The 24,064-nt window shown below is 52.7% G+C and overlaps 10 protein-coding genes across 10 annotated transcripts; 3 read left to right on the forward strand and 7 right to left on the reverse strand.

Annotated features, from left to right (window-relative positions):
• Nucleotides 1-1,616: 1,616 nt before the first annotated feature.
• Nucleotides 1,617-2,387, forward strand: wc-1-1 (White collar 1 protein; the record flags this gene model as incomplete). The annotated part of the gene is made up of 3 exons (XM_037318849.1): nt 1,617-1,742; nt 1,791-1,928; nt 1,977-2,387. 3 exons carry the CDS (start codon nt 1,617-1,619, stop codon nt 2,385-2,387), a joined length of 675 nt encoding a protein of 224 aa, XP_037183836.1.
• Nucleotides 2,388-3,372: 985 nt separating this feature from the next.
• On the forward strand, nt 3,373-4,002 carry CGCA056_v003593 (uncharacterized protein; the record flags this gene model as incomplete). The annotated part of the gene is made up of 4 exons (XM_037318850.1): nt 3,373-3,583; nt 3,636-3,776; nt 3,826-3,840; nt 3,887-4,002. The coding sequence occupies 4 exons, from the start codon at nt 3,373-3,375 to the stop codon at nt 4,000-4,002; spliced, it is 483 nt and encodes a 160-aa protein (XP_037183837.1).
• Nucleotides 4,003-4,037: 35 nt separating this feature from the next.
• Nucleotides 4,038-5,331, reverse strand: FPG1 (Formamidopyrimidine-DNA glycosylase; the record flags this gene model as incomplete). The annotated part of the gene is made up of 3 exons (XM_037318851.1): nt 4,038-5,040; nt 5,088-5,262; nt 5,313-5,331. 3 exons carry the CDS (start codon nt 5,329-5,331, stop codon nt 4,038-4,040), a joined length of 1,197 nt encoding a protein of 398 aa, XP_037183830.1.
• Nucleotides 5,332-7,309: 1,978 nt separating this feature from the next.
• CGCA056_v003595 (Carboxypeptidase S1-like protein B) lies at nt 7,310-9,358 on the reverse strand (the record flags this gene model as incomplete). Its single annotated transcript, XM_037318852.1, has 2 exons — nt 7,310-8,887; nt 8,936-9,358. The coding sequence occupies 2 exons, from the start codon at nt 9,356-9,358 to the stop codon at nt 7,310-7,312; spliced, it is 2,001 nt and encodes a 666-aa protein (XP_037183831.1).
• Nucleotides 9,359-11,256: 1,898 nt separating this feature from the next.
• Nucleotides 11,257-11,814, reverse strand: CGCA056_v003596 (uncharacterized protein; the record flags this gene model as incomplete). The annotated part of the gene is made up of 2 exons (XM_037318853.1): nt 11,257-11,727; nt 11,791-11,814. 2 exons carry the CDS (start codon nt 11,812-11,814, stop codon nt 11,257-11,259), a joined length of 495 nt encoding a protein of 164 aa, XP_037183832.1.
• Nucleotides 11,815-13,166: 1,352 nt separating this feature from the next.
• On the reverse strand, nt 13,167-15,233 carry CGCA056_v003597 (uncharacterized protein; the record flags this gene model as incomplete). The annotated part of the gene is made up of 3 exons (XM_037318854.1): nt 13,167-13,184; nt 13,238-14,184; nt 14,246-15,233. The coding sequence occupies 3 exons, from the start codon at nt 15,231-15,233 to the stop codon at nt 13,167-13,169; spliced, it is 1,953 nt and encodes a 650-aa protein (XP_037183833.1).
• A 1,279-nt stretch (nt 15,234-16,512) lies between these two features.
• Nucleotides 16,513-18,226, forward strand: CGCA056_v003598 (uncharacterized protein; the record flags this gene model as incomplete). The annotated part of the gene is made up of 3 exons (XM_037318855.1): nt 16,513-17,145; nt 17,207-17,747; nt 17,796-18,226. 3 exons carry the CDS (start codon nt 16,513-16,515, stop codon nt 18,224-18,226), a joined length of 1,605 nt encoding a protein of 534 aa, XP_037183838.1.
• A 189-nt stretch (nt 18,227-18,415) lies between these two features.
• CGCA056_v003599 (uncharacterized protein) lies at nt 18,416-20,806 on the reverse strand (the record flags this gene model as incomplete). Its single annotated transcript, XM_037318856.1, has 1 exon — nt 18,416-20,806. The coding sequence occupies one exon, from the start codon at nt 20,804-20,806 to the stop codon at nt 18,416-18,418; it is 2,391 nt and encodes a 796-aa protein (XP_037183839.1).
• Nucleotides 20,807-21,837: 1,031 nt separating this feature from the next.
• On the reverse strand, nt 21,838-22,182 carry CGCA056_v003600 (uncharacterized protein; the record flags this gene model as incomplete). Its single annotated transcript, XM_037318857.1, has 2 exons — nt 21,838-21,869; nt 21,924-22,182. 2 exons carry the CDS (start codon nt 22,180-22,182, stop codon nt 21,838-21,840), a joined length of 291 nt encoding a protein of 96 aa, XP_037183907.1.
• A 795-nt stretch (nt 22,183-22,977) lies between these two features.
• On the reverse strand, nt 22,978-23,885 carry CGCA056_v003601 (NADH-ubiquinone oxidoreductase 30.4 kDa subunit; the record flags this gene model as incomplete). The annotated part of the gene is made up of 2 exons (XM_037318858.1): nt 22,978-23,486; nt 23,537-23,885. 2 exons carry the CDS (start codon nt 23,883-23,885, stop codon nt 22,978-22,980), a joined length of 858 nt encoding a protein of 285 aa, XP_037183908.1.
• Between the last annotated feature and the right edge of the window lie 179 nt (nt 23,886-24,064).

A 24,064-nucleotide genomic window follows, 5' to 3' on the forward strand; every position in this document is an offset into this window, starting at 1 on the left:
CCGATGCTGAAACGCGGACTGGACAAGAATGGATTGCAACTCTGGTCTCTGCTCGACAATGACGATGCAATGGACCCATTTTCAGCTGCGTGACCGACCTCGCAGGCTGTCAGGACAAAGTCTAATGTCTACGGCGCACGCCGTGCAACGGGCAGGGGGGCACGGGACATAGGATGGGCAGGGAATGCCGCGATGGCTGATTCTGAATTCTTCAGAAAAACAGGCCACGCTCGCGGCAGACATACAGCAATCGGCATGGGCAAAAGGTCAAAATTGGGTAAAATGCGCTTCCAGCAGCCAACCCGAGGGACTTTGGGTGGGCTGCAGGGGTCTGTCCAAATCGAGATTGTGGGAAAGCCGTTGCGTCGATCGCCGTGATCGCGGAGCCAAACGCAAATCTGAGCATCGAGGCATCGGATTTCGCTCCGACTCATCACCCACCTCTCTGTTACTGGTGCCCAACACCCACACCGCGTTCGGCGGTCCCCCGTGGGCCACAGGCGCACTCACTCTGCAACAGCTCCAGCAACCATGAGGCCGGCACCAGAGAATGCTACCGAGACACGATCCAAGCCACGAACTGGCCCTGACATGAGCTTAACACGAAGCCATATTCCACCATCCCCGATCGCCGGGACCGCACACCACATCACAGTGATGAGCTGTTAGGCTGCCGTTATGGCTTCTTTCAAACGCCGCTTCCATCAAGGCATGACGCTCGTGGCCGTCACTGCTCACCCCGCAGTCCCCTCTCCGGCTCTCCCACGCCATCAACGGCAAACCCCTTGCAGAGCATGCAAAAGTGGATGGACAGCTGGGCGAACCGTCGACATGGGACCCGTCAGGACACCACCGTTGATGTAATGCCCATTGCCCATCGCTCATCGAACAGCTTGTCCCCTCTCGGATTGGATGAATAGACTCTGCTCTGAGTGGCACCCTGCCCGGCGTCCCGCTCATTGGCCCCAAGTCGTGTATTTCTGCGAAGAAGCTAGGGCGAAGGAGGTTCCTATTAGCCGTCGGACGCTCTTTACCGATCAGCGGGAGACGCAAAGGCAGACGCAGACCCTTACCGCTGGGCCTCCCGTTTACTATCCCCACTCCCACCCTCCCCGATCACTGAGTCTACTGCATCGACTCGCGATCAGCCCAACGACATGAACGATCGCTCCGCTTCCCATGGAACAACGGTATCTGCATTCCCACACCACCAGTAACCGAATTACCACAAGTACCCGTCTCCTGCCTGGTAGTCTCCTATCACACACACAGGCGTATACGCCCATCTCTTGACGTTCTGTAGTCAGCCATCATACTACGTGTTGGCTCTCTCATCCTGCACCGTTGCAATCCCCATAACGACCTGTCACCTTTTCCAATTCTTTTGAGAATTCTATTGCTGGTCTTCCAACCAACAATATCCAGCTTCCTGCCGCCTTCCTGCCAACGCATCCAGCCGCATAATGCAAACCGCCTAATTACCCTGTCACTTCACATCATACTGCCTCGAGGCCCGGCTCCCGCAGCCCGACCCATACGAGACCCCGGACAGTTCCATCGACTTTCACTACCTCATCGCCGCCTTATAATCTCGAATCGTGCTGCCGACCTTCATCATGTCTCGTCAGGAGCTTCAATATCCCGCCGCCTACATCCAAGCCGAAACAGAGCGAATTCTGTCATTTCGAGCGCACTACCAAAATCAAAGCACAATGAACCCGTGGGAATCCTGCGCGTTGCAGGTACGTGGAGCAAGAATCTCGCCAAGCTTTCTGTACTAACTCGCATAGTATCAATTCTCCGAGGAGACGGAACAAAACTCCAAGGGCAAGACGAATTCAGGATGGAGACAACCATCTGCAGCCGCCGACCCCGTCATGTACCCCGGCCTCTACGCTCCTAGTGGATTCGACATGATGAGCATTCTCGTGAGTTTACTCTGGTTTTGCCGCAAGTACCACATCTAACAATACCAGCTCCGCGTTGCCGGCAGACCCAACCCACAAGTGCAACTCGGTGCCATCGACTGTTCCGTCGCCCTGCTCCTCTGCGACCTGGAGCAACCCGACTGCCCCATCGTCTACGCTTCCGAGCACTTCAGCCTACTCACCGGCTACTCCAACAAGGAAATCATGGGCAGGAACTGCCGCTTCCTCCAAGCACCCGGCGGTAAGGTACGGAAGGAGTCATCACGCAAGCACGTCGACAAGTCCACCATCAAGAAAATGAAGAAGGCTGTGGAGGCGAACACCGAGGTTCAGCTCGAGGTACTGAACTTCAAAAAGGACGGCACTCCGTTCGTCAACATCCTCACAATGATCCCCGTCCGATGGGATTCCCCCGGCTTCCGGTACTCTGTCGGCTTCCAGGTGGAGCGGGAGGACTGAACCCTTTTCGGTTCTCGTACACTTCCGACCGTCCGATCTGACTCGACCGGTCGTTCCTATCGTCAAAATTTTTTAACGTCAACATACACGGCGACATTACGACATCTTACGAGCGCGGCATCTTGCTATTAGGCATTTACGATACCCAGACACGCATATGAGCTAGAGCTCAGGCATCTCTCGGTTACGACAACTTTTGATTTTTTTCCTACTCGGCGTCACAAGGAGCGACACACAAAAAAGCGATGCATGGATATCGGATCACTATTAGGTGTTAAGGATATTATCCCCCCGCCTCACTGGAGGTTCATGGGTGGCAGCGTTTTGTTTTACAGACACAAACTCGCAAGCAAGCAAGCATTTGGGAATGGCGTTTGCAATCCCAGTCGGCATCGACCTTGACTGGGTTAGGTGTTGGACAGGAATTTTGACGAACTAGCCATGATATTTTGATCATGACGACATGGGATACATAGCACAAAGGCCCAGGCCGTCCACGAATGAACAAGTATTATTTGAACAGAGATCTAAGCAGCTGCATTGTGCCCTCGGACGCACCGAAACAATAGCTTTCTGCGTTGACAACTAGTTCAGCTGGTCAAATGCCCCCGTGTGTTCTTCTAACCCCTCCTCTGACGGATTGTCCGCGTCATAAAATACCTGCAAGCAAGCTACGTTCGCCAAACCAGCGCTAGCCAAGCAATAGCCGCAACAAGCTTGACTGTCTCATCGCAACCCCGAGGTGCATCTCCCGAGAAGTGACAAAGGATGACTTTCAACTCATCTAGTCCTAAACCACGGTAATGTCTCAGTTGGAGGCGTTCTGTATTACCTAAGCCTACGACATTTCATCCCATATGATTGGCCGCGAAACTGTATATTCGGAAGTCCGATGGCTTCTGAACGTCAGCTTCCATTGCGGATGTTAATTCATACATCTCGTTAATCAAGAATTGTAAGATCCCGAGTAAATCAAGCAGACAAGATGCCTCTCCGCGGACCCGTGCCAGTTAGGTTGTGCAACAAAGAGAACACCGAAAAGCTCGTCCTGGGCCCGATGACCATCTACATCTATGAGGACGGCTCGAACACGGACAACCGCATCGGGTGCATGACGCTGGGACTGCCGCCTGGAACGTCTGGGCCACCGATGCACTGGCATCGATTCCACGATGAGTGCTTCTTCGTGACCAAGGGTGGGTTGTAATTTGAGATATTAGAGAGAGTGTACGCTCACGGCTGGTCCAGGTACGATTCGCTTCAAGACGCCCGAGGGCGATCTCGACGCCAAGGAGGGAGAACTGATGGTCGTTCCGCCGAGAGCAATTCACACGTTTGCCAACCCGTCAGAGACGGAGCCTGCGGAGTTCTTCATGACCTCTACCCCTGGTAAGTTGCTTCCAGTTGTGATATGCTAGAGTGATGCTGACTGAGACAGGGTATTACATGGACTGTGAGTAAAGCGTCCCGGGAGACCGACGGGCAAACTAACTATACAGATTTCCGCATGATGGGCAAGTCCATCGAGGAGGGGAAGAAGTTGTCGCGGGAGAATACGGCGCACTTGATGGCACTGTTCGGGACGTTCCCGCCGGATGTGGAGTCGGAGCCGTGAGGAGTGTAACTTTAATCGATCGCCGGCTCGATAGTTCAATTTCTTAATCGTAGTGACCTTCTTCTGCCAGAATCAACGACCTTCTCCTCCTCCTCCTTTTTGGCCTGCGGGGCTTTGGGTTTTGCCTTGGTTGCTACACCCCGCTGTTTCTTGCTTTGAGCTTCGACAGCCGGCTCTGGAGACTCCTCCTTTACTTTTGGCTTGGAAGGCTTGGCTTTCTTGCTCGGCTTCTCCTCAACCTCCTCCTCCTCCTCCTCCTCCTCTTTTGCCGCCCTCTTTGCCGCCCTCTTTGCCGCCCTCTTCGCCTCCTTCGACTCCTTTGCCGTGACTGCGACCTGGCCCGTCTTCTTCTGCCTTTCCGGCGCGTAACAGCTCGTCCTCCCGCCCACCGTGATGAAAGCCAGCTTCTCCCCATTCGGCAAGACACTGGACACCCCGTCACCCTTGCCCTTGCCCCAGCGATGGTTGAACAGCCAATCGTCGGGGAACTCATCCGAGTCGCCTAGCTTATCGACGGCCGTCTGGCACACGTAGCGGATCTTCTCGTACAGCGTCCGAATCTCCGCTTCCGTAAAGTCGTCGCAGTACTGCTCCGGGTGCAGCTTCGCCTGGTACAGCACCTCGTCGGCGACCCAGTTGCCGATGCCGCTGATGTTGGCCTGGTTCAGCAGCAGCGCCTTGACCGGGACGTGCCGGGACTGCATCATCTGCTTGAAGTAGTCCTCCGTGAAGACGTCGACATCGACGACGGGGTCCGGGCCGTTCTCCTTGAGCGGGGAGTGGTTCCGGATCTCCGCGCCGGGGCAGTCGACGAGTCTGATGCGGCTGAAGCGGCGGGGGTCTGTGAAGGCGGCCCGGACTGTGGGGTCGCCCTCCGTTTCGATCCAGAACTTCCAGTACTTGGGGGGCCAGGTGTCCATTTCGCTCTTCTTCATCTTTTTGTAGTAGTTGGTGTAGGCGGTCTTGTCGCCCTTGATGTGGATCCATCCCGTCATTCCCAAGTGCATCACGGCGTGAGGTGGCCGGTCAAACGTGATCCTGGACGGGTGAGCCAGAGGGCTTATCAGAGGCTGAGCGGGACCTACCAGAAGTATTTTCCCTGGCTCCCAACAGACACAACCTTCTTGCCTTTGACGGCCTCTTCGAAGGCTGGGCCGCTCGTCCCGACCTTTCCAAACACATTGGCGTCACCGGGGGCAGACACTCTGGCAATCTTCTTGCCCAAGAGGTGACGGCGCAAGAAGTGCACGCACCGAGCAACTGAGAGAGTCAGTCTACATTTTTCGCGTTACATGCAAACCAGGCCTCACCTTCAGCGATTTCAGGCATTCTCAACACGCACACTCACTTCGGACACTGAGTACGGATACAGCTCATGACGCGACGACCTCAAAGGGCCCACCGGCGCGACAACCTCGCGTAGCACGTGACCTTCAACAGCTCAAGTGGGTCGTGGCCGACCGCGGGCGTCGGATTTTTCCAGCTCTTCCCCACATTGGGCGGCTCAATTTTTCGTCGACCTTTAAAAAAAAAAAACCTGCGCTTCCTTCTAACCTCACAATCCTTCTTCACTAACAACAACACCTCCAACGGCTTCGCAGCCTTGCATGGTCCGGTAAGTCTACGCTCGCGCGCACGTCGCGCTTTTTCCTTGCCTCCCAGTCTCTTCTGATGACATACCAAACACCGCAAACTAGAGTCTTTGACCACTGGAATGAAAACTCTGTTTTACACGTCAGTCTGATCGACCTTGATAATTTCACATTGCGTTTCGAGCTCGACACCTTGCAACGACACGACGCTGACTCGACGCAGGCTTTTGCAGATTCTTTTGACGCTGGACACATCATGGCTACGTTGCTGTTCTCACATGGCTGATTGCCAAGGTAAGCTCTTGCATTCTTCTCTATTGCCTTCCCAAGAACCTGATGATTCATTTTTTCGTGCTTTGCACGGTTGGAATTACCGGCTGAAATCCATTGACGATAAAAACTGGCTGTTTCTGACTGTTCACCCCTACTGTCTCTTGTTTTGTGCCTCGCGTCGACCTTGACCTGTCGCTAACATGGGCACCAGCTTCCCGACAAGGTACATACCAACCACTTCCCCCTTCCCTCATCATCGTATGATGAAACGGCACTGGGCTCCGAGAGTACCCTATGGGACTCGCTACATGAGCAGACAAGCCACTTTGCGGCAGGCCTAGAAAACCTCGCCCACTGATCCTTGATCCGCACACTCAACTTGTCGGGCCACGACTTTGCGCAGCAGAGGCTGACCAACAACAGTGTCGAAAGTCTTTAGCATCGCCTCTGACTCGAATTGCCGTTCCGGTGTTATCATGGTAGGTCGCTTTTCGCTTCATCCCCTAGCCTTCGTGATGAGTTATTAGATGACGAGTCTGATTTGGGCATCTACCCAATGCGGATAAATTTTATACCTTTCCATTCATGCAACACTGAAATGGCTTCACAAAAACATTTGTTTATCAAGATGAGCATGAACATTGCTGACCTTTCATTCTCAGACTCGCCGGAACAAACACCAATGGGTACGTTCCATCATTATTCATACCCAGCCTCCCGGGCTCCGTTCTCCTGATGAACGATAAACCAAAAGACAAGCATATGTCAGAGCCTCACGGCGAAGCTGAGAAACGTTGACTACCAGTCATTCTGATCAGACACTTCACATGCAACGCCTTTGGAAGTCTGGAGAATGCAGGTGGCTAACCGATCACCAGTGCAGTGATCTCTTGCATGTTCACATTCACGAGCATGTACCACTCGGTAAGCATACACTTTTCCTCTCAGAACCCACTCCCCAGCGTCTCATGTGATGATCATAAAATTTTCACGACGGTCTCCATAGCCATATGCTTTGATGATAGTGCCTTTGACAGGGCTCCGATACTGATATTTGACGCTTCATTTTGTTGTTTTTGAAAGTCGTGGTTTGGAAACAATTGCTAACTGAAGTCGTCCAGGTCTTGACTTTCCTACGGGATCTTGTCTTTTCATTGTATGCGTCGCCCATGTGCGGCGCTATGAAGAAGAGTTGCGGTAGTGAGGCCGTGTGATGGTTCGCATTGCTGCACTCACTGATGTTCCCATGAATCATGAAGCCAAAGACAGATTGTTCTAAGTTCTAAGTTACTATTAGCTATCATTAGGGGTATCATAAGCCATCAGCAACACTATGTGGGCACTGCTGCGTGCCTTTTTTCTGTTTTATCCAAACCCAAACGCCGAACCGATGCCTTCCCATCCCTTCCAGACCCGTCATGTACAGAGTGAGTTAATGTTTTCTAAATGCTTCCCGTTCCGAGTAACACGGCGCCAGCAAAGAATGCCACCAAGGCAGCAAACGAGTCGCGCGGGTCGTGCATGGCACCGCTGCTCTTGGGTGTCGACGTGGCCGTGAACACGCCCGTCAGGACCGTCGTGGAAGACGAAGCGGCAGGCTGTGTCGACGTGGGCGCCTTCGTGGCCAGGGGCCAGTCGCTCTCCGCGCTGTAGAGCACGCCGTTGATGATGGTGCCCTCCCCTTCTCGCAGCATCTTCTTCTGGTCGCTGGAGCAGGAGGACTCCATATAGCGGATCCAGCATGTCGGCTTTGGCGAGTCGGGCAGCTTGTCCGTGTGCGTAGCCTCAGAGTCTCCCGTGGTGTTGTAGGTGGTCAGGTTGACCTGGTCGCCCGTCGACACGGACGTGCCGAGGATGACGCGCGCAAACACCTGGAACGCCGTTTCCGGCTGGTATGCCGGGACGGAGTGGCCGGCCTGATAGATGCGACTGAACGATAAATTGCCAAACTGCCGAACAACACCGCCAATGTAGGAATCGTTGACGATGATGGGGGCGTAGCCAGCGGAACTAAACTTCTGCCCGTACGTGGTCCCGGCCTGCCAGGCGAGGTTGAGAGACGCAGCCTGCCCGCCCAGCCAGTTGCAAATGTAGTCGCGGTCGCCGTAGATTAACGCAACGCGGATGCCTCGCTTCAGGAGATCAGCCAGCTTCGGGATCAGGGGACCTCTCATATAATCGCCAGTGTCACTAAAGCTGCTGTAGACCGCCTGGCTGGTCATGGTGAAGTTGACGACGGAGCCAATGGCTTGCTGGAACCCTGCCGTGTTCACGTACTCGAGGTATGTGCTCGGGGGGAAGGAGTCTGGGTTCTCGCGAGCAATGTCATACCAGCTTCTGCCCGCCTCCGCGTACGGCAGCATGACGTTCGTGAAGCAAGTATTGTATGCGTTTGAACACAGGTCATTCACCTCCCTCACTGCGCCAGTGTTGTTGGCATCGTAGACAGAGTTAGCCGTGCGGCACTGCCGGATGAGGTCCAGGCAGCCATCGTTCGTATAGAGACTACCGTTGGCCAGGCTGGCGCGGACATCGTTCATGGCTTTGAAGCCGTACGTGTTGTTAATAGCCATTTGGGGGTAGTACTCTTGCTGGATCTGGTCGTCGATGCAGCCGTTGACGATGCCGAGAGACGTCAGATGGATCTCGAGCGTCTTGTTAGCGGACAGCGTCCCGTTCGCGCGCTTGTCGTTCTGTTCCTCCCAGACGTCTGAAAAGACCGGCCCGTACTTTCCACCGTAGCTTTCCGCAAAGAGGTTGATGCCGAGCGCGCTGTTGTTTGGCGGGTTGTACTGAGGGAAAGCGCCGAGGAAGCCCTGCAGCATGTGCCATATCGCCATCGCGGCCGTCTCGGTGGTGTTTGCTGTGTTGTTCGTGTTCAGCGAGCTGAATGTGCCGTTGAGGAATGTCGCCGGGTTCTGTCCGCTCGGCACAGGCTGTGGCGGGGTGGACTGATTGGCAGTGAACAGGTCCATCGAGCCATTGGTGGCGATGTCGTAGGAGAAACCGACTTGGTTGGGCTGGGCGGTTAGCATGCGGGTGCGACGAGAGTAGTCGTCGGAGCTTACCTGGTCGATGAACAACATGTTGGAGGCGCGGTCCCAGCCCCATTCCCGCGCAATTGTGTCGTACTTGTCCAGGCCCTTCTCGACAACCTCGCAGGGTCCCACCTCTGTAAACATGCCGAACAGAGAGCTCACGCCGGGCCCTCCGTTGAGCCAAATCGTCATGGTGTCAGTGGGCTCGCGGGCGCCGACGAACCAGAAGAACATGTTGGCCGGGAACGGCCCCGGAACGCTGACCCATCCTGTGTACTGCTGCTGGTTCTCGTAGGCCGTTTTGCAGGCACCCTTGGGGATCTTGTAGCTGACGGTGATGTTGCCGTCGACGGGCGAGGTGATGGTGGTGAGGTTCACCGACGTGGACGGGAACTGGGCAGTCGCAAAGCCGCAGAGCAGGCTGCCGACGGCGAGAGAACGGAAGAAGCGCATTGTGAGATGACCCGCATCGTGTCCTGGGCGCATAGTAGTCTCTACAGGATATCGTGGGCCGGCACGCGCACAGGAGGGGCGTAGAGATGTTTTGAATCGGCGCCGACAATGTTTTTTCTGCATTAGCTGAACCAGGAAGCGCGGAATAGAAACAGCTGCGACGACGGGAATGTCGAGGTTTTGAAGGTCCTCCACCGTAGCGCCTTGGCAGACGTGCGCCCCTGCATTTAGCGGCCCTTTGTTGGTGCAACGGACGCCCACAGTGCTCTACGGAGCCCCGGACACCCAAATTAGCAGCCCACCTCGCCCGACCTCAACCTTCGGGGATACAGGCTGACACGCGGCCCGCGGGGAGTTTTAACGGATCGACAGTGTTAGCAGGGGCTGTGTTCTTATCTTCCACCTTTTAAGCCTAGCTATATCTAATTTATAGAGGTTTACCCTATACTATAAAAATTCTATTTATACTTTAGTAGATACTTATTATATATTATAATATTATTTATAATAATTAAAAAAGCTTTAATCTAAATTTATAAAAATATCATTAATAATTTTAATAGTTTATAAATAACTTACTGTATAAAATTATATAAGAAAAAATATATAAATCTATTCTTTTTCTATTTATTAACTATTTTTAGTAAAATTAGTTTATTATATTTAAACTTATATTAACTAAAATATTAATTATAAAATAAACTAGTAACTAAATAAAAATAAAATATTACTCTATTTAAATAGTAAAAAAAAAGAAATATAAATTTAAATAGTTTATTAATAATATTTTTTTAATATTATAACTAAAGATAATTATAAAATTTACTATAAATATTTTATTTATGTTTTATAAATTACTATATATTTCTTATATTTATAGAATAGTATACTAAATATAAAATATATCTATTTATAGTTCTAATAAATATATTAATAAAATAAAACTTTATAAAAACCTAATAATAAAAAGTTTTAAAAAAATATTAATAAATTAGAAGAAATTTTATAATATAAGGACTATATAAACGAAATAAGTATAGTAATAGTTATTATCTTTTTTAATTACTAAAAGTAAGAAGGAAAAAGTAAAGAGGGAAAGGGAGTAGTTATAAAAGTAGTTTATATACCAGTAGAGTTTCTAAAAAGTACACTTTAATACAATATATCAATCACTTCACAGTAAAAGGGGCTGTGTTCTTGGACTGGAGGTGCTCTGGGGGAGTCGCTGAGGTGAGCAGGAACCTGAGTCGTCGCCCCAACCACCCACCGTACGTGCAACCATCCCCTCTCAATGAGGTGCATTGCAGCCTGCAGCTCATCCTGGAAGTCCCGTATCCTGCCGCCTTACCCGCTGCGATGCCGGGCGTTCGTCTCAAGTAATATGAGGGGGGGAGATGAACTCTCGCCGGGATTGCCTGAGAGAGCGCTGGAAGGATTTGGATTGGACACCGCCAACGAGACTTTTGTTCGACGATGGGATCACCTTGGCATTTGGCAGACGTCAATCGAATCCTTCAAAAGTCAATTGCCGGCATCGGACGGTCCGCAGAGGCATCTGCGCTTGATGTCGGTGATCCGACTTGCATGCGACCGCCCCGAATAGGGCGCTGGGTACGATAATCATCTGCGACATCCCCGCAATTTGACTGGAATTCTGCACTTGATCGGGAGGCATTGGCTGTCTCGGTGATCGAGCATGTAGCCTGCTTGTCTCGATTTCTGCACTTATTGCAGGCTCTCATGGAAGAGATGAACCACATACTCAGGCGTGCTCCAACCATAAGATGAAGATGATAGCAGGCCGTCAAAAGGAGGTATGATTATGCTTGTATACAACCAACAGATGAAGAAGAACCGACCCGTGTGGTTTCTCATCTCAACACTGATTTAAGACAGTCTCAATCAACCTTCTCCTTCCAAGCTTGGTACTGAAGAGGCACATAAACTGCTGCAAATGCTGCAAGCAAAGCCCCCAAGCCAAAGCCCGAAGAGTCATCAGCCTTAAATGCAAGATAAATGGCCACGTTTACCCAGATAATCACGAGGGACACAAGCAGAAGAGAGAAAACCAGGTACCAGTTAAGGCACTCGTGAATCCGGATGCCCCAACCGACGACAATCCCATTGTCGTCTTCATGGCGTTCCAATCGGCCTTGAAGCTTTTTTGGAAACCTTGTGACCCAGTACTTGGTGCGGTGACGCCGATCAGGTCGCGTTAGATGCGGCAAGTCGATCCCATCTATCGCAACATCCATTGGCACTGGATTATATAAGTACCTTTTCCCTTCAACTTCGACATATGGGGGGTACTCCCCATATTTGAAATGTTGTGGATTGTTAGACTCGTCTCCCATAGGCACAAGTTCGAACTTTTCGTGGTATTACATTAGCTGCAGTCCTCCACGGTAATATAGTGTTGCTTGTTACCATACCTGAACGTAGTCGCCTTTGCTCATCTTGTAAAAACTAGCCTCAGCCAGTCCCTGAAAGAAATGGAATACCCATTCCAACCAACATGGAGTGTTGTGCCTGAGAAAGGTTGCCACTCTGCCTGCCAACACGCATACAAACGCTGAGAAAATCAAAGATATTCTCCAGGTTGATTTCTCACGTATTGTCCGATATCTCCCCAAGATCTGTTGGAAAAGAAATTGGTCATTGCTGAGACAGCCGCAGTCAATGTGCTCCAGCACTGGCAGGCTTTTTTCGTTAACGCACAACAGCAAGTACTGAGGAGTATTTCGTTGTCCTGGAGGTAACGCCACCTCCCCAGATTCAGCTGTGTCGTTAACCGGTGCTGACGGCCCTTTTCCTAGTTGAAAACTGTTCGGTTCAGGAATCTGAGGCGATGAGGTAAATTGGCCCCTCTCCGATCGAAGATGCGCGGGAGGAGGGGCAGAAACACCACTCTGAGAATCGTCACCTGCTGTTGCATCTTGATCTGTCATCGGATTGCTGGGGTTAAAAAGCCTGGCAAGTCCATCTTTCTCAAAGCCTTGCCGAAATCGCCGAATCCCACCCGGGCTAAGCTCTTTGACGTCTAGAAACATATGGTCGCCACATTCCTATAATACATTGTCAGTCTCGATTCGATCATGTGAGAAGTAACAAGGTGCATAACGAGAATCAGCCGCTCACGCAAATGTACCGAACTCTCAGATACCCCTGTTTTGGTGGAAGCCACTTATCGCAAAGCCAGGAGGATAATCTGTCTTTCCAGTAGACAATGTCGCAAAACCGTCCAATTGGATTAATCCTCACCACTGGCTCTGTCTCCTTCTGCCCTTGACTCCCTGTCTCATCCTGCATCTCTTCAACACCCTTGGGGAAAGGATGAAGAAACTCTCGAAACTCGGCTTCCAATTGTATGAGCGGTATTCCAGAAACGAAATAGCTTCTAGCATCATCAAGATCAACGAAAGAAAATCCTTCGCGATCACCTTCCTCATCATCACTATCCACAGAATTCTCATCCTCGCCCCCTTCATCAGCATCCAGCGATGTTTCCAGTTCTGCGACAAGCGCAGGTGTCTGAACATCCGAACGGACGTCTACTTTGTTAAGAAAGCGTTCCAGGATTAAGTACCGCTCGTTGTGTTGAGGAAGAGGCATAGAAACCATCTCTCTCCTCGTATCATTGATAATCTTTCGCGAGATAAGATCTCTGTGAGATCTTGGCCTAAGAAAGTCCACAGCTGCACCTTGTTTTTGGGTTGGAGCATGTAAGAGCAGCGAATCGTAGTATCTCCTGAGCAACCGTCTATGGTTCCGAACAAAACGTGCATCGCCTAAACCCTTACACGCTTCCTCATATAAGGGGCCGAGTCTGAGATCGCTGGTCAACATTTCGGCTAAGTAGTTCGCTGCAGCTTCTCTGACTTTCCAGCGAGTGGAGTGTGATTCATCTTGCGACTGGAGATCTTCAGGTCCCGACGCGAGGGACATGATGTCGTCCTTGATGTCATCACCACAACTTTCAATCTGTTTGTGACTGTAGAAAGATTGCAAAATCTGCTTTGTTGTGTAAGTCTCGACAATGACACTATGGTCTTCTTCAAGCGACGACGGCTTCGTAGAGACGGAAATCTTGCCAGATGCCTGACTAGATATCTGGCTGCCCCTACTGGAAGAGCTTTCGGTGAAGGCTGTTTGGGCGTTCTCGGGTTCAAGTGAGACGAAATCCGATTCGCCGAGGCGTTTGCGAATGTTGAGTTCAAACTCCCCCTTTGGCTGGCTGACGGCTACGATTTTGACATTATGAAGGCGAATGCCGGAAATAAAAAGCATCGTCGTTTCGATTAAGTCGCCCTGGTGGGCGCATTCGTCCAGACCATCGATTAGCAGAAATACATTTACCCCCTCGCGCAAAATCGTCTGCAGGCCCCTGGAAAGCGTGTCTGTTTCTGGCTGCTTCCGTCCGCTATCGTGTGCTGCGAAGATTCTATCAAGGACCTTCCTCGCTGCTTCCTGCTGCATGTAGAGCTGAAACGCAAGAGACCGATACATAGAGCTAGCACTTTGCTTGCTCGTGCTGTCGAACTTGAAGGACAAGCTGATCCAACTGGGATCATTCATCTGCAATATGTAATCATGAATTGTGTCGACAATCGCGGTATTCCCGCTTCCTGAATGCCCTCGAATCCACAAAAGCTGATTATCTTCATTTTTCCACCTGTTGAAAGCAGGGCTGTCCCGAAACCATGCATGAGTTCCGTTGTGTTGGATGGTTCCCGCATGGTTGAACTTGGAAGATGCGTTAGTGGGCGAAAGCCACTTTTTTACTAGTTCAACTTGGGCAGGCTTGATGTGATTTGGGACATTTTCCACTGAAGATAGTTAGTTGGGTAATACTCAAGGCTTATGTTCAGGACTTGCGAGAGCACCTACTGTCATACAGAACGTCTGTGATTATCCTTTCCGCCTTCATGTTGTTGAGCGGGATTTGGCGAAGAAGGTCGCTCGCATATGCAGCAGCCGCCATGGCAGCGTAACCTTGCCACTCCTTGGACTTGTGCGAGTCGGCGTAGTCGCATATTCCACGAATGACTAAACACGGGAAGTCATTCATGAGACCGGCTGCTCCCATCTCAAAACATAATATGTCCTCGTCTGCCGCAAGCCGATCCCGTGTAAGTGCGTCTCTCATAAGCTGGCTCGAAGAGCCGATTAGCCCGTAGTGAATCATTGGGCTGTCCCTGTATCTCTGTCGTTCATGGCGCAGCTCCAGATGCGATGTATTATTTCCACATGCTTCGCCGCAGGACTCGCCCGATTTCTCGGCGTGAATGATGTGCGATTTGTATAGCTTGTCGGCGCTTGGAGGCGGGCGTGAGTACTTTTTCTGGAGCTGCGGGGACCTCTCCAGACTCTCTTTGATGTTGCCGTCAAGCAGATGACCTTCGATCATGTTCGTAGCTTCGAGTTCACTGACCGTCATGTCGAGTGCTTTTGGCAGCTGATCTATGAAACCTGTCTGAACAAAGCTCTGTGCCAGCGTTGCCATGCGTAAGTCGTACTGAACGAAACCTCCTCTTCCACTGCGGGGACTACCGACGACAACGTCGCCAAGACGGATGTCATGCTTCAGACTTGGCGCACCGCCTCCAATGCCGACCATCAGGCTGAGCCGGATGTTGGGAAAGTGATGGAGCATGTCCCCCGCGACGACTGCAGCTGATGCCAGGCCGTACTCACCATCGGACAGTACGGCAATAGCGACATTATGTTTGCCCACTCTGCCCAATGCGTAGCCATGGTCGTTTTGAGAGATCGTACTGGGAAGTTCGTGTCTTTCATCAAGGAAGGCAAGAGCTGCTGTGAATTCTGTAGGGATGGCGCAGATCCATCCGACATGGTATATCAGCGGGTCCGACATTTTGGGACACGAGCGGAATACTCTCAAGAATACTGGTGAGGAGACCTAAGATTCGCGGTGAGAGTTTGAGCGGGGAAATGGTGAGACTTTAACAGAATAGGAAACCTGCAAATGCCTTGGACAGCAGCCTGACGCGGTAAGCTTGGAAAAGTGAGGCTGTGGCTGTCGTCAGACCTTGGGAGGCAATACTGGCGGTCTATTCGACCAATGTCATGCGTGTATGCACGTTGGGTCTGCTCCTTGTGACCGCTGGTAAGCCTGAGCTAACCACAATCGCTGAAGAGGTACCAAGGCCAGTTCCTGATAATCAATATGGGATTTCGTCGCAAGGCTCAAGCCCGGAGGAATTAGGGGTAGAGATGGAGCCATCAACGAAGAGTACAAATTGAAGAACTGCTCTTATATTCGAGATGGAACGTTTGTCAGGACCAGGGTCTTGGTGCTAATTCAAAGCGAGGTGTCGCAGTCGCAATCCGCGGAGCGCGATGATGTCTCGCGGTGCTGCATGAAGAGTTGAAGCAAGGGGTCTACCGTCTGCCGAGGCGCCCGCTCTCTGTTGGTTGCCAACATATGATTCAGTGAACGTACTCGCTGGAGGAAAAGTACGATGTTATACTTCCACCTCTATGCCAAAGGCAGGCCTCGGATAGTACAAGGCCGTTGTAAGACACACCTCGCCGTTCTGTCGAGAATAGTCATCGTCGCGAGGAGTGTGCCGGACTTGTACCTAGTCAAGAAAACCAACGCAAGCCAATGAGAAGTGAGGCAGATGGTATGCACCATACATGCAGCGAGTTTACAAGGTGGGATTGCGTTCTCATTTGCTCTCCTCAACGTGCAGACCCTAAACCAGAACAAGGACAGTGCATCCTCAGATCGGCTGTACTTCTTGAGGGGCAGACGTGAACGCAAGGAATCGTCATGTCAGGTTTGTATACCTTCAATTTTCAGGCGACTAGCAGACGTTGCCAAGACACCCAAAACGACATAGTAATCATCTGGCCATAGCCAGGACAATTTGCCAATGTGGCAGTGGTGCAAACTCCAGGCGCAAAATGCCTAGACCAAAGAGGCAAGGTCGGACAGAGCCGTCGCTAATGGCTTCCCGAAAGCTGCTGCGGCTGAATCGATCGTTCAGGGGTAATCTTTCGGCGTCAGCCCAATTGCTCGACGACTTTGTTTAAATCGTGAGTCTCGCCAAGAAAACACACGAACTCCATTGTCGTCGCTCCTTCATCCGACTCCGTGCACCTCCCGGACCACGGCCCCACCCGGCACCATGTCCGACTCCGGCACCTCCTCCGCGGACATTATCACCTACATCGGTGTGCCTCTAGCAGTGCTTGGCGTGCTGCCTATCCTCTACAATACCGTAGCAACTCTCGCCGCCCGCTCACGTATCCTGCGCATGCTCCGCCATGCCCGACTAACAGCACTCACCCGCCCAGACGTCGTGAACCGTGTAATCGAAGTTGATTTGCCGCGTTACGCCGTCACGCCGTGGGATCGCTTCGACAACCGTGAAGAGAACTGGTCTCTCGCGCGGCATCCGTCGTCTATCCCCGGCGGTAGCTGGGCGGTGTTCAACTGGCGCACCAATACCATTGGCCTCAAGACCCAGCGGGTGGAATACGCAGACCAGCTATGCCAGCCGCAGGTCGATGTCAGCTTCGACGAGTTGATATGCTATCTCCTTGATCTCGGTGCCGTCCCGGATCCTCACGGCTGGAGGTTACTACGAAGCACCGGTCTGTGGACTCCTGTTGGCTGCACTCTCATGAAGAGTCCCGACGACCAAGAGAAAGCCCTCGCGATTGCGTCCTTGAACGATTCAGATGGCCATCTGTCCCTCTCGCTAAGTTGGTCTTCCCACTGGACGACCAGGAGTCATGAATCCCTTCCCCCGTACTGGGTTCGCCTGCCACCCGCTCCGGTCATCGAGTCACACGAGATCTCGGAAGACACAATCACAGACCAAAGACGATGCTGTCGCTACCAAAAAGGCACCGTCCTACACCCCCTCGCTCGACTCCATCTCTCGCGCCGTCGCAACCAACGCGCACAAGCCCATAGCCTGTAAAATCTCCAGCCACGGCCTCATCAGCGCCATCCCGGAAGACGACGACCACCCGACCACCAGCCTCTACATCGAGCACATCCGCGTGCGCCCCGGTTCCTCCACGGGCGTGTGGTTCGCCAGCGCCGCCACAGCCTACGGCACCTCGAGCTCGACAATCCTGTGGAACTACCGCATTCCAGACGACATTCTCGCATTTGCCCGCGGCTCTTCCGTGCCATGCCGCGTGTTGGAGCTGCTAGGTATAGTCGACGACTCGCAGACGCCAGAATGGGCCTCGAAGCATGATGACTCGAGGCATCACCTTGACCTGATGAGCCGCCGCATGCGCGAGCAGCGCAATGCCATAGCAGCGGAGTCACGCATGAGCCGGGCCGACCGAGAACACGCCGCGCGGGACCGCATGTGCATGGAGAACGAGCAACGACTGGACGATCGTAAGTTGCCCTTGCCAGCCCTGTGAGCACCGCTAACAGCCTCTCAAGTCCGGGATCGCATGCGTCTCGACACGCAACGCCGGGAAACCCGTGCCCACGAGGCGATCCAGTCCCCGAAATGGGACGCCGCGCTTGTTGCGTCACACAACCTCCACTGGCTCCAGCAGCATGGCCTGGTCTCCTCGGACCCGATCAGCGGTTCCTTACGAGCCGTTGCCGCAGGGCTCCTGCATCGGATGATCCTGGATGGCGAGTTTGCCGGCGAGATGAGCAGGATGCTCGACCAATGGAAGGCGTGGGCCGAGAATGGCGGCTTGCGCAAGTCGGATCTCGAGGCGCTGCGGGAAAGCCTGAAGAGCTTTGCGCTGGCGAGCTTGCTGCTTGCGGTGATTAAGGACGTCGGGGCCGCCGCGGAGGGGTCGTTGAGCATGGACTTACAGGAATGTTTAAGGATGTGGCGGCAGGTAAGGCTGGGGTGATGCACTTGGAGAGGGTATGCAGAGGAAAAGCTATTTGAAAGTGAAGCAAGTCCATGAATCCTATCCCGCAAAGGTACCTTTACCGTAATGACCATTCCCTTTCCGACCCTCCAGTGCCATATAAGCCAACAATACAACTCCATCGCTCAAGCAAACCGCCCTACCCGCAAGTCACAAATAATTAATCTCTCAAAGTTCGTCATCCTGCTCCGAATCGTACACAATTTCTTCTCTCTCCTCCTCCATCAGCAAGCTGTCAGGCAACATCTGGCTCTTGGTCAGAAGCTGAGACGAGTCCAGCTGGATGGTCCCCAGCGGCAGACGGATGGGGCTGTCGTCCTCGTCATCGATGAATATCGGCATGCTGGAACCCGCTTGAGCCGGGCGCGGTACCGATCTGAGAGGTGACTGCGAAGGACTGGACGCCTGGCTTACGGTGGTCGCCTGGGAGGGTCGGATAGCACGTCGAGGCGTAGGGTTCGGTGGCCGGCTAATGGGCGTCGGAGGGAGTGCAGGCTTGGGAAAGAGCTCGGTGCCAAAAGCCCTCCGGCTACGGGTCGGCGTCTGGCTCGCCGGTACCAGGATATCTGCCTCGGATGAATGTACGTTCGAGTGCTCGATGTCGCTTCGGATCTGCTCCGCCAGCTCCTGAGACACTGTGAGATCGGCTGACGTCCGGGATGTCTCCCTTCTGCCAATCTCTGGCTGGGAAACAATCTCTTCATCTTCTTGCGTCTCTTCATCGTCGCCGCCAAACAGCGAGCACCGCAGGTTGGCCATCAGATGACCAACGACTGCTGGCGGGACAAAGTTGTACTTTTGCGGCGGCCCGTGGAGCCATCCTTGCTCTTGCATCTCGTGCAGCGAGACTGGATCGTTCAGTTCGTACACTTCATGCAACTGGTACGCGAACTTGGCGCCAGGCAACTTGCGCTGGTTGAACTCTGCGTTGCCGATGCCGTCACCGTCAATCTCGCCAGGCGCCTTTGCCTCACCAATGCAAGCCATGTACCTCAATTCGGCAACCGGCTTGGTGATGTACAACCACATGCGCGAGACGGTGCCTGATATCTTGTAGGCGCGGAATTCATGGTTTTTGGTGCCCGCTACAATGTTGTCCATGTGTTCTGGGTGTATTGAGATGAAGATGTCAGATCTGTCCGTCTGGGGTGCCATGGAGCGGATTGTGTCCAGAGAGATTCGCTGACTCTCGAGACCTTGTGTATGCGGGGTCTTTGGTGTCTCCTCCGGAGCTTTGCCCGTCTTCTTGGCCTTGGGCGTCTTTTGGCTTCTGGTTGGGGTCTCACAGATGGACTCTTCGACCGTCTCGTCAGATGCTTTGGGGACACTGGAGCCACTGCTCCGGGTGGGCTCCGGTGAAGAAGTAATGACTTCCACTGTATCCCTGCGATCCGACTCCGCCGAGTTCGTATGGTGCAGCTTTGGTAGAACGAATGGCTTAGATAGGATCACCGTAGCTTCCTCCTCTTCCTCGCTGGCAGCAGGGGTGACGTTTTCCTTATCCGAGTCACCTTCCTCTGCAGGGGAGAGTTCCCTGGTGGCTTCCTTTTCTGACGAGGTGAGAAGCTCATCCATTTGGAACTGGGTTTCTTCGCCGACCGCATCGTACCCCTCGGCCTCCTCGTCCAAGATGTCCAGCGCATCCGACTCATCCTCGGAATCCGCAATCTCACGCAGAGGTGATCTAGGCGGCCTTCGAGGGGATGGACTGGCCTCACGCGCGTTCTCTTCATTCTCCTCATCTTCCGTCTCTTCCTCTTCCACAGGTACCAGACTGGCCGTGGGATGTGGCGTGATGAAGCGGACGTTCTTGGCAGGTTGTAGTGGCCGGCGGGGAGACGACCGCTGACTTGGGCTCTGGCTGCCGACTGTCGCGTATGAGTCTTGAATCTCGAGAGTCCGCGGGCGTTTCACAGATCCTGTGAGTTTGATGGGCGTATTGGTATTTGTAGACTTGTCCTTCAAGGGAGACCTCTTCGGGGCCGGGCTGTACCTAGCCAGCATCGGTGTAAGCGGGCTGCCTTGCGATGAAGGAATCTCGAGAACAGTCCGCTTGTTGGTTGGGGTCTGCGGCACGACGGATGGCTGCCTGCTCGTAGGTTTCTTTACAGGGAGAACGTTCTCCTTGTCGTTCGCTGAAGGGAGGACCGGCTTGTCAACCTCGTCGTCGGACGGCTGGAACTGCCAAATGTCTTCCTCCTCTTCGGGCGATTTCTCCGACGACCTCCGCGGCATTTGCGTCAATGTCTGCGTGTGGAAAGACGAACTCGGGGTTGGCTCATCCCCCATCGTCTTTCTCCTCTTCTTCTTGGGCGCGGGCTCTTCCTCGTCATCTGACAGGTCGAGATGCACAGGCGAGGAGCGCGTAGACTCGTACATCTGGGTCAACGTCTTTTGCTTGTGGCTGGTGACTCGCGCGGTTGGCTTGCGGGCGCTGTAGGTGCGGACTTCGGTCTTTCGATGGGGGAGCTTGGCCTGCTTGAGTGGTTTGCTGGACTTGTAGACTCGGTCGGGAGGGGCAGCAGGGGCCCGGCCGCCGGAGCGAGTTTGCGCTGGCATATTGGACGTGGTCGTCACGAAACGGCGAATCTACGCCGGATAGTCAATCGTTCGTGTATATTCGACAAGTTCTTGGGTGCGCAGGAGATGTCAGCCTGCGATGTGCATGCCGACTAGTCCCTGTGCGGCGTTGAGGTCGCGTCGCGTGTGGGTGGAATCGCTTTACGCGTGGTGGCGTGTGGGAGTGACATCACATGCAAATAGCGGGGCACTGAGCCGGGGTCCTCCAGTAGGTGCATCACGACGGCGACATCACACTTTTGATTTGATACATCATGAGACGAATTGACTTTATTTCATTCGATATTCGGCATGATGAACTAAGGCTCATTGATTGGAGGGGTATTAATTATTTGGAATTTATAGTCTATGTGCCGCATCTGCAAACGGGCGCAGCTCATCCCCTCCTCCACAGCGATGTCGATCTTGTAGCCAGCGGTCGCATCTCCCAGAGAGAACGACTTGAATCAGACATGCCCAAGAGTGTTGATTGTCAGACCATTTAGGTCTGATTGATACTTGATCATCATTTCGTCATGTAGGTCATCATCTCATAATCCCATTAGTTCCTAGGCCGAGCCTTTCTCAAGACCACCCTCATGTTTGCGCAGCTCCAGACTGGCTCATGAAGGCAGCCTTTTATCCTTTCATTGAATGAGCGTGTCTCCTAGACCAGAGTCATGGATTTGTTGTTTTTTGGTGAGCTCTGTATTGTGTTGATGAGTCGTGAGACCGGTCCTTGGGAAACCTTTCGTGGACTCGTGCATCGTGATTCGTAAGTTGTAAGTCATAAATCGTGAGTCGTGAATCATAAGTCGTAAATTAGAGATCGTAAATCATAAGTCGTAAACCATAGAACACAGGCCGTGAATCGTCAAGTCGTGTACCGTCAAGGTAGTGTTGTTTTAAGGTGTAGTTTTTAAAGAAGTGAGTTTGTTTTATGGTTATGGAATGTGTACCCTTGTGGCTGTACGTTCTTGTCAGAGGAGATTCATGGAGAATCCTCAGGTCGACTGAGTCTCGGATGCCCATCATATTGCAGGGGCCGGCCGGAGTTGCGCACCTTCGCGGTGTTAGTGAATTGAAGACATCTAGTCACTACCCAATGTCTGCTTACCACTGATACGGCGCAGAAGACGTCTTAACTTGGATTCCGTCTTCGTCGAGGCGTCAGAAGCGACTGGTGCTACTGCAGCCTTGGCCATCGCTCTGTAGTGAGCCTCGACATAGTCATTAACAAAGTCTTCGAGGTCGACATCGTTGATAGAAAGGTCGCAAATGTGTTGTATGTAGTAGCGATCCTTGGCCTCGCGTCTAAGCTCTATGAGCTGGGCGCTAGAGAGAAGTTCAGAACGGGGAACAGAAAATTCAGACATCTTGTTGATGTTAACGAAGCTTGGCAAGGTAGTCATGTGAAGTGAAGAAGCGGAAGTCAGAAAATGTTGAAATCAAGAAATTCGTGTACGGATGATGAAGAGAATGAAGAGCTGGGACGGAGGATCAGGGACAAATCGCAGTATTATATACCATCCAAAGCTGGCCGGACATGGACTCACTTTACACTGACTTTCTCACTGACAGCGGCACACTGACAGTTGCTGAAAGTGTATGCATACCCGATACAACTTGAGGACCGAGATGGTGTGGTTAGACCTCACGGTATGTATGGGGAAGTCCTCGGTGTTCCTCAGCGTCAAAGCAACATCCAGCCCGTCAAAGTGTCCGTAAGAGAGGCATCAGCCAAAAAGGTGGAATGGAGCGCAGCAAGGTAAAAATTGAAAGAAAAAAAGAAGAAGAATAACGAACAAAAAAGAAACAACTTTACTCTCTCGCCTAGTCAGTAGCAAAAGACAATTGAGATAAAAGTTCAACAGCTTAGGTTAAAAGTTCTACCTGACTGGGCCTGATTCCCGAGTGCATTGACGCTCCGAAACCACAGTTGTGAGACCAATTGACCAGACGAAGCTTCAACTGATGACCTTGAGAAGCAGGATTGCCTTTTCCCGTATGCGACCAACCGGCTGATCGAACGACACTGTAACCTCTTTGCATGTCACAAAATGAAAGGTTAGCCATGAGATTTCACACGCACACATGAACAGTGCAACGCGAAATGGTTGTACAAAAGGACTCTAGCGCGGTTAGTTATATACACATCAGGACCTTCTGATTTATTTCTTAGGCTCCTCCTTCTTCTCCTCCGGCTTCGGTGTGGGCAGCTTAAAGCTATCCGGGCGTCTATCCGTGCCGGCTCCGACCTGCTCCCACGCGCTAGTGCCGCCCTCAAAGTTGCGGAACGCCTGGGTGAGCTCGAGAGGCTCAGTAACAATGCGCTTCTTCTCCTCGTCGTATCTAATCTCGGTGTAACCGGTGAGGGGGAAGTCCTTTCGCAGAGGGTGGCCCTCGAAACCGTAGTCGGTCATGATTCTGCGGAGATCGGGGTGGTCGGTGAAGTAGACACCAAACAGGTCGTAAACCTCACGCTCGTACCAGTTGGCACCGTCGAAGAGAGGCGTGACACTGGGGACGGGGGAGGCCTCGTCGGCGTAGGTCTTGACACGGATGCGGGCGTTGTGGCGGACACTGAGGAGGTTGTAGACGACCTCGAAGCGCTGGTCTCGGGTCGGGTAGTCGGCAGCGGTGATGTCGCTGATCTGGGTGAACTCGGCCGAGGTGTTGTCTGTGTCGTGTTAGCAGTGACCCGCAACGCCACCTCCAATTGGTACTTACACTTCAGGAACGAGAAGAGGGGGATAATTCCCGAGGGAGAGACGTAGATGGTGAGCTCGTCCTTCCAGACGGAGATCTGCTGGACGTACTTGGGCAGGCAGCCCATGATCCAGGACCCGTACTTGTGCATGTTCTCAGCCTTGGAGCCGTACTTGTCGGCAGGGTTGACGAGGGGGGCCTTGAGGGTGCCAATGTGCTCGCGAGGAGACTTCCTGACGTCCGCGACGTCGGGCTGGCCGGTCGGGAAGCCGGCCAATTGAGGGATCGAGGTCGAGAAGCATCGAATCTCGGTAGGGCGGCAGTTGCGCAAGCCTGCCAGAGCCCTGCTACGGTATAGCCTCGTCGCCATTGTCGCGGTTCTTGCAATGCTGGGGGCTTCGATGCCTCTGTGGGAGTTGGTTGATGATACTGTGCTTCGGCGATGCTTGGGGATTGAAAGAAGCTAGCCGGATTAGGCACACCCGGGGTGGGGTTAGCCCGCAGTTTGCTTCACCAGACTCTCACTGTACCTGACATGCCTCGAAGGAC

The sequence above is a fragment of the Colletotrichum aenigma genome, assembly GCF_013390185.1.
Source record: "Colletotrichum aenigma strain Cg56 chromosome Unknown KSG_Cg56_contig02, whole genome shotgun sequence".
Classification (NCBI taxonomy): domain Eukaryota; kingdom Fungi; phylum Ascomycota; class Sordariomycetes; order Glomerellales; family Glomerellaceae; genus Colletotrichum; species Colletotrichum aenigma.